We start from the raw sequence: 8818 nt of genomic DNA on the forward strand, positions 1-8818 counted from the left end.
ACAAGCCATATGGTTTTAAACTATGACTTGTCATTCTCATTGAATATTTAGGGCCTATTGCTTTCGCTTTTATCTGCGCGGCGTTTCAAATTATGGAAACTTCAGATCGCGGTTGCACATACTGAAAAACGTTTGATCTATATCGATCCCTTATTTAATGTTAACTTTTTAGACATATTATATATTTGGTGGTCACGGCCACAGGGGGAGGTGGGCCTACATGTTTTGTTTACTCCCCTTGGGCCTTACCCCCTGCTGCCTGCCGGGGATGAAAAATGCTGCTGTGTCTGTCATGCCACTTTTAACGTCGGAGGAAAACATAGTCTAATGATCAAATTATTACGCTGTACACGGTTCATTTGCTTTTATCCAATTTTAAATGAAACTAACGTCAGCATGCTGATGCTCGTAAATGTAAGGTGGGCACAGAATGAGCGCGTCTTTCATTCGTAGCCCTCTAGTGGCAAATTGCAGGTGAAAGTGAGGTGAAACAAACATCAAATGAGAAACCGGAAGCAGGAATAAAGATCAAGACAAAACTTCAACGATGTTTGAGGCAGCTGTGACCAAGTTTGTCAAATCAGTCGGACAGGGCTCCCTTTTACCAGTGCCTAGCTTAGACGAGGCTGAGAAATGTCGACCACTAGCTGTCGTTATCAAGAAGAAACGCCGGTGGTTTTGGCAATGTTCGAAATACGAACCAACTCCTTTCTTCCTACACGAACTTCTTACAGATGAAACTACACTTGGATTGAAATCAGAAACAAGGGACTTAGTTACATATAACAGAACTAGTAGATTTTCAGCGAAAGGTATTTTCAGCTTATTATGTAGATGATATCTGGAGTAGCGCTAACACTCGCCAATTTAGCCAAATGCTAAAACTGACTTAAACTGGCTAAAGAAAAAAGGCTTGATTTGGCTAATTTTAGTCAAATTATAACAAATTGGATAACATATGACAAAAAAAGTGGTGATTTGGCTAAGTGAAAAAAATTGCTGGCGCTACCCCAGGATATACAACTTCTGTACTCTCCATCTTCGCCCGCCAAAGCTGTCATTCAGAATAACCAACCTGGAACCACTTAATTGTCTACAGTAGAACTACAGCAAATCCATATTACTGGTAAAAACATTAGAGTGCCCGAGGACTATAATATGTGAGATTAACCTTATATTGCTAGTATAAGTATAACAGCCTTTACTCAAATTAATTCACATGCAGGTAAAAATTCAGACATATAAATTACAATTTACAGTGTACTAAGTATATTGAAGAATCATATTTTTGACCATCTTCATAAGCATACATTAAATTCGCATACCAATGTGTAAGGTCCTTTTCACATGAAGCAGTATACATATACTTTAGTAATACAACTCAACATGTGTCAATACACATTGAGATGACATACATGTACCAGTACAGGTAGATGATATTATCAGCACCACATAGTGACAGGGATTTACTCATCTTCACAAGCCCACTTTTTCTGTTTGGGTGGATAAGTTGACCATGCTCAGTGTAGGGACTCATTTAGCTGCAAGATTATCTCAATTTTAACTAGATATTATAGTCTTCCAATGTGTATTCGTACAGTTCTGTTGCTTAAGTATACTGTACTGTACTGTGAAAAGGGGGGGTGGTTTGGTTAGTTGAATGTTACCACTAGTGGATAATATTTTCCATGTGTTTTTTTTTTCTTTTTTAGGAAGCATTGGTGCAAAGTTAAAAGTATTGTTTGATGTAGAATTGAGCGGGTCAGACACAGTTCTTGTTGAGGCCAAATTTGGAGACGTAACCAAGGAAGAAGTGGACGTGCCAACTTTATTAGATGTTCTTAGCCATAGGTAGGAGTACTCACAGAGCGGTGTGACTGAATTGCGCAATACACCACAACACAGTGCAATACAATCAGCTATTGCGATGTATTGCGGAATTCAGTCACACCCCTCACTGACTTATTCCGCTTACTGTGAATTTTTACTTGTAGTATATATGACCTGTGACCTTTTTAGAATATTATTTTAAGCCAAAAACTAAGTTTGGTGTTACTTAAAAACCACAATCAATTCATCGGTCTATTTGCAGATTTTGAGCAAAAAAAAGCTTTTGATGTATTTTGTTTTTAGTGAAACGTATCCTTTTATTATTGATATTATTATGGTTTTTTATTATTCAACAGGAACTTACAACTTGATCATGAGTTTATAAAACAGGTTCAGGAAAATCCACGAAAAGTGCTCTGTGTGATCACTGGAACTGCCGTCACTACCAAGGATTGTACGATTCACTCACACATTGACTGGGATCTAAAAGACAAGCTTTCTGTAGACAAACTGAAGGTATGATGTGTAAACTAGATATGAATTAAATTATGTAATTTAATTGAATAGTGCCCCTGAATACAAATGGCTCTTTGACATCCCAAACAGTTGTTTTGCATTTTTGATGTGATCGATGTGAGATAGTTTACTTCTGATTCTTTATATGCATTTAGTTACCAGCTAAATCTAGCTGTTAATGATGAAGGAGGCACATACTAGTAATTATTTTTTCATGTCACAATAATAGATTGTGCAGACAGCAAACCTTTATTATTCGTGAAAAATGCAATCTTAAATAAGTTTTTAACACACTCCATTGAAATCCTATTTAAGGCTGTTGATGCCAGTACTTCAGAAGATGTTTCCAGTGACGGAGACAAGATTTTCTCTCTTCCCGCCAATACACCGCTTGCTTACAATGTCACAGAGTTGAGAGTCGGCAGCACTGGGAAACTGGAACTGATGGTAGAGGAAGGCACAAAAGGAGGGTTTGACACCGTTGATTCATCTGCCTATGAAGATATGGGCATAGGTATACTATTTATAATATTCATAAGTATAAAATTTAATTAACGGAATATTTTTAGTAGTAATAAAAATAATATTTTAATAAAAATTTGGAGATAATTTTCAGATGACTAGTTCTGTGTATAATTGATGATTTTCAGAAACTTTTCAAAATTGACACCTTGTACATCACTTTAGAAATTGATTGTTTATTGTGAGGAGTTAAGTTTTTGATCTTAGTCATCACTTATAGGCCAGACCATTTGCAGGTTAAAATAACATGATAGTAATAAGGTCTTTATTTGTGCTTAAGGGTTGCATTTCTGGACATAGTGAAAATGCAAGGAATGGCTAATATACTTGTTATCTGTAGGATATTAATGAATAAAGAAATCAAAAGAGGTAGTGCTAAATTTATTGAGGAAGCCAAGCAAGTTTTTTTATGTCTTTTTTTTCTGTGTCATTATTTTTCAAATTTTTAGTATTTTAATACTAAAACGACATATCTTATTTTAGATAAAGAAGCTGAACATCAACTCCAAGGCATCCGCGGCATGAGTGATGAGAGCAGAAAAACCTTTGTGGGAGCAGTTTTGGACATCTGTGATACACCTGTTACTATTGACCCCCTGCTAGTTTTGGTAAAAATCTTTTAAGTCATTTTTGGTAAAATCGTTATAGCCATCACCTGTGACTGTTGTCTTTGTCATGATCGTCATCACCGTGCACTTTCAGTGATAACATGAAAAGTGGAAAAAAATCGAGCTTTTGTATTCAAACTTACAGATCTGATGAATATTCATAAAATGTGAATTGAAACATATTCTAATTGAAATATTACTATTCACTTCACTTGATGATTTCTTATAATATACAATATTCCTGCAAATTTCTCTTTATCACGAAAAAGGTACACCACATGCAACATGCAATGTGAATAAATTATGATCTCTAAAGTTTTATTTTAGTTTCAAGAATCTCATTTTTTAGCCAGTCTAGTATTGGAGATGAAGACAAAAATAGAAATATAGAACTTGAAAACAGGTTCATCGATTTCTCAATTACAGATATATATATTGGATATACTGTACTGTTTAAGAAAGAATGTGAAAATTTCATTTTTTTATTCCTTTATGAATGGACAGCCATTGTTGTTTGCTTTCAAAATGTATAAGGGCAGCTGGACTTGTTATTCAGTGCATTTGTATGAAAAAAATGTTCAGACAGTTTCCAGGCTGAGTTAATTAGTATGGAAACTGAAATTGTAGCACTATTTGAAATGACAGCAGAAGAGAGATTTTCAGGGATGATATTTTTCAGACTATTTGTGAATTTCAGACTTTTGGGGAGCCAAAAATGTCATTTTTAATATCAGTGAAGACCTGTCTGAGCCCCACACCATATTTTCAGACTTTTTCACAAAATGGCAGTCTCAACCCTGGATTTTTCAAAAGTAGAATTGTTTTTACTGATGGTTTATTATCATCGTCAGCTATTATCAAAAATTCTTTCTTTTTACAAAGATGTTAAATCATAAGGCAAAATAACTGATTGTGGTGTTTCAGTTCATTTTTATCAAAAGGAAACCGATCAGCTTTTATTCCTTGTTATCATATCTTACTTATTATGGCATACCTCTCATACATTACTTTTTCTTTTACTTTAAGATTAAACAAGCACACAAGGCTGCCTCGGCTAACACAGAGAAGGTTATCACTGTGGCTGAACTGAGGAATACTGTTGGACAAAGTGATGCGGTTGTTTCCCTTTTGAAACAGATAGGCTTCACATTCAGGGTTTGTTGAATTTTATGAACTAGATAATATCACACATAGTACTTGATAAGTACGTGATAAGCTTCTTCTATATATTTATTTTGGAGATTAAGGGATAATGAAGTTATCCAACATGAAACAATTTAAAATTAATCTTCTAAGACTATGGCTCATTGCATTATTGTATTTCTACAGTAGATGTATCCTTTCTTCTCACAGACTGCAAATCAATTGAATTGATCGTATTTCATGTAATTGTAGGTCTTAAGATGATGTTATTTATTTTTTAATATAACCACCTTTAAAATATGTATAAAATTTAAAAAACAAATAAGATAAAATAAGATGAAATAAAATATAATATATAGATTACATAGAATATTTTTAAAAATTAATTAAAAAGCTTTTAAAAGTAGCCCCACAAGTTTATATTCCTCAGATTGTCTGTTTTGATATGTGGGACTATTGACTGAAATATAATATTGATATTACCAATTATCAAATATCAATATTTTCTTCTGTATCTTTTTAGGATGACGATGTTGTTTACCCTAAAGCATCTCCTTTGTTGGATGCCACAAGGGTTCTGTTTGAGGCCTTGATAGAACTGGACGGAGAGGAAATATTGGACTTCAGAGAGTGCAACTCCAATTTAGCAAAACCTCTTTTGCATGTAGTAAGTTAAAGGCTGTTTCCACATCATACATGTATATAGGTATTGCAACACTGTGACTGGTGCCTAATGATTTACATATGTCTGTTAATTTTGTGCTTGCATTTTTTCATCTAAGGGCTCATTCCCATTGAAACTATCGGTCCACAGGGACTCCTGCTGAGTGCAATCAGTTTAACAGTCTAACACTTCCCTCTTGTTTCCAATATACTTATAATCAACAGCTTTTCTGTGTTTTACTAAGTGAGGAGTAGGCCTGTTGATCTGTTAAACTGACTGCATTTGGTGAGAATCCCCACGGAGTAAGATCAGTCTATGTAGATGGATAGGTTCAGTTGGAATTACCCCTAAGTTTCTTCTCTTAGGCCCATTCTTAGATTAACATTGAGTAGTATACAATCTGAACTGGTACCTTTTGAGACAACGATAGCTTAAAATCATGGTCATATTGTAAAGATTCAGAGCTTCCTGAATGGAACCTGTTTGCTATAACAAATAAAGTTATTCCTATTTATATACAAACACATTAAAAAAACTTTAAGGTTTTTCACTTACAGTGGACCTCTATACTGACCTTTAATTGTTAGAATAAAAAAAACATTGATTTTACTCATCTTCCAGCTTAACCAGGCGCTGCATGGCCGCGATGTTCCCCTGGATGACATCAAAGCTCTGTACACGGACAGGAATCCAGCGCAGTCTTTTCTGAATGAAATGGATTTCCATATTAAAGGTCTTGACACCCTGAACCCACCTGCTGGACAGAGCAACAAAATGGAGGCTGCCTATATTGCTGTGTTAGCCTTGTGGGGTTAGAAATTGAAGATGGCCGTAGAAGTACAATTAAGGACCATTCCCAGACCCTGTTGTACTGACTGTGGCTCCATCTATCTCTCACTAAATTACAATCAACTTGCTAGGGGGTAATTAATTATCGTTTAGCAGCTTCAGTAGGCATGCCAGACATCTAACTCTTAAGCTGAAACCAATTTAACAAGAAACTCCTCGGAGATTGATCGATTGATTCTGTTAGATTAATCTAGGTATGGGAACCCAGTCTTGCTGGCAGACTGGAAGTTTTGAATAGGAGGATATACAGGACTGCAGCATGTGGTAGTATAGGGCCTTCCAGATTTTTTTTTTTTTTTTTTGGGGGGGGGGTCAAGTCCAGGGCCTTTAACATGTTCTAAAGGGACCCAAGCATGTGCTTATTTTGCCTCTAGGTTAGCTGCCACTGCACAAACAAGAGAAGAGATAAGGCTGACTTTAATTGAATTTAAGTGACCTTTATGACTGCCATTTTTGGTCACTGCTTACTCTCAATTGTATATGTACCCAATGTATAATTTAAAGTCATAATAACCCAGTGAAACTGGTGCAGCCAAATGCCAAATATTTGGTTTAGATTAAGGCATTTAACATTTATATATATATTTATGCATAAGAATTGGTAGTTACATTTATCTGCTTCATCCCTATCAGATATCTGTCCTTTAACTCAACCATGCCACATATATGGTGATTATATTCACTTTCCCTGCTGCTGAATGTGAATCTCCTTATTAATGTTATCAAACTATGCTTATACCTGCCTGATGCTATATTGTATTATGTCCATTCGTAGAAAGCTATGCAAAAGCCTGCTCTGTTAATATGAGAGAGGAGCTGAAGATGGAAGAGAGAGGGCGCTGTTGACACAATGTTCATGTTTAAACAATTATTATTTTTTAGCTCTGTGAATATATGTAAATGACAAGTGTATGGGACACATTTTAAACTACAATATAAGAGCAGACAAAGACCAGCTAAGAAGGAATGAATATTTAATAATTTTTTTTCAAAGCTCTTTATATGGTAAACTTTTTACCAGGTGTTGCGCAAGCCAAGTTTCACATACGAGTTTTCCAGCTCGACAGTTTTAAGGATTTTGTTTAAAATGTTTTGCTTGAAAGAGATACTCAGTTAAATGGTGTACTGGTAGAACTGTGCCAAATTTATACATTTCATTTTGCACTCCCACCTGGCACCTGATATATATATATATCACAGAGAATAAAGTTGATACACTATATATATAAAGTCATTCAGTTACTTGTTGCATTTCAGTGTTAAATTTTTCTGTCCATAATATAATGTGTCATGTTTGTGAAAAGTATGCATTTTCTTTTCAGATTTATTATTATTATTATTATTATTATTATTATTATTATTATTATAGGTCTACTACTGTATATACGTACACACATGCAGAACTGTGACAAAGCTTGTGAAAAATGATATGTTATTTCATTTGTGCATGACCTGGATGTTTATAACTAAATATTCAGATAAGAATAGAATATATATTCAACCACTTGTTATTTATAAAATTTAAAAAATGGGGAAGCCATTTTCCATTTTGAGCCGAGATAAAGGCAATAAAATAATAATTGAGCATATAATAGTAAAAGTGATTCCATATATTATAAATGAGCAAAATACATGTTAGTTTATGATAGTTTAAAATGATGAGCATTAACATTAAGACTGGCATATAGCCAGTAAAATTCTAACTTTATGGTACTAGTTTCAATCTACAATGTTTTATCAGAACTCGTGATTCAGCTTACCTACATGATTCAATTTCAGGTTCAGTTTTGTCCGAATCGTTTGAAATGCATTTTATATATTTATAGTATTTTAGATAAAATTATAATGCTAAAAAAAGGATTACGCTCAGAGTTTTCAATTTTACAACATTTGTACGGATAAGAGTATTTTCCCTTTTTGTAAGACGTGAATGTACAGATATTGTTTTGAAAGTAGTATGCATTAATAAAGACACATTTTGGTCGCGAAGTTTATTTGTTATTTCTTATTAAAAGGGCGTTTTATGATTGAATAGCTTAAAGCGGTTCTATTTCGCTTTTAATACGTGTCGGAAGTATAGCTGCTGGACGGTCAAATGAGACGATCAGACTCGAGAGTTCTCAAAATGGAGTAAAGTTTGGAAGCTTCTGTCGGACAAGCCTGAGTCCAAATGACCTTAACATTTGTCTCTTCATCTCTCTCTCTCTCTCTCTCTCTCTTGGTTTTGTCGAAACTTCAAAATGTGTTTCAAACTGCAAGACAGTTTTAAAGTAATTGAGGCAGCCAGATTCCATCAACTGAGTAGCAGAAACTGCAATTTTCCTCATTTGCCGATTTAGTACTTTGTTTTGCAAGTTTATATATATTAGATGTAATCCAATTTGCAACAGCAGATTCAATAATTCCTGCCTAAAACCGGTGAGACATAATACATATTTTCTCTATTGTCGATTTAATTTATTTTGTCTATTATTTGACCATTTATTGTACTGAATTTTTGTGTAAAAAAACAACAATTTCCATTTGATTTCCTAAAACTTGTCGCCTTTAATAAATGTTTCGACTAACAAACGAAAAATTAAATTAACGTCTTAAGGAAAATATTTCTCTGTACTGGGCTTTTTGCCGAGTGAACGCTTATTTGCCATATTAAATTCGGAGAAAAATAATGAGTAATTCATTTCTT

The 8818-nt window shown here is 34.3% G+C and overlaps 1 protein-coding gene across 1 annotated transcript; it reads left to right on the forward strand.

Annotated features, from left to right (window-relative positions):
* Nucleotides 1-374: 374 nt before the first annotated feature.
* LOC106156806 (pejvakin-like) lies at nt 375-8121 on the forward strand. Its single transcript, XM_087004498.1, has 8 exons — nt 375-812; nt 1713-1851; nt 2187-2346; nt 2662-2860; nt 3352-3476; nt 4503-4631; nt 5143-5286; nt 5905-8121. Exons 1-8 carry the CDS (start codon nt 548-550, stop codon nt 6097-6099), a joined length of 1356 nt encoding a protein of 451 aa, XP_086860624.1. The 5' UTR covers nt 375-547; the 3' UTR covers nt 6100-8121.
* The last annotated feature ends 697 nt before the right edge of the window (nt 8122-8818 follow it).

The sequence above is a fragment of the Lingula anatina genome, chromosome 2 (genome assembly GCF_051362555.1).
Source record: "Lingula anatina isolate TDL-2025a chromosome 2, LinAna3.0, whole genome shotgun sequence".
Lineage (NCBI taxonomy): Eukaryota > Metazoa > Brachiopoda > Lingulata > Lingulida > Lingulidae > Lingula > Lingula anatina.

Excerpts from the sequence above, each read along its gene's own strand:
- LOC106156806 (XM_087004498.1), top strand. The coding sequence starts at position 548 with ATGTTTGAGGCAGCTGTGACCAAGTTTGTCAAATCAGTCGGACAGGGC. Across the intron at positions 1,852-2,186 it reads TTAGATGTTCTTAGCCATAG|GAACTTACAACTTGATCATG; the intron begins GTAGGAGTACTC and ends ATTATTCAACAG. Across the intron at positions 5,287-5,904 it reads CAAAACCTCTTTTGCATGTA|CTTAACCAGGCGCTGCATGG; the intron begins GTAAGTTAAAGG and ends CTCATCTTCCAG.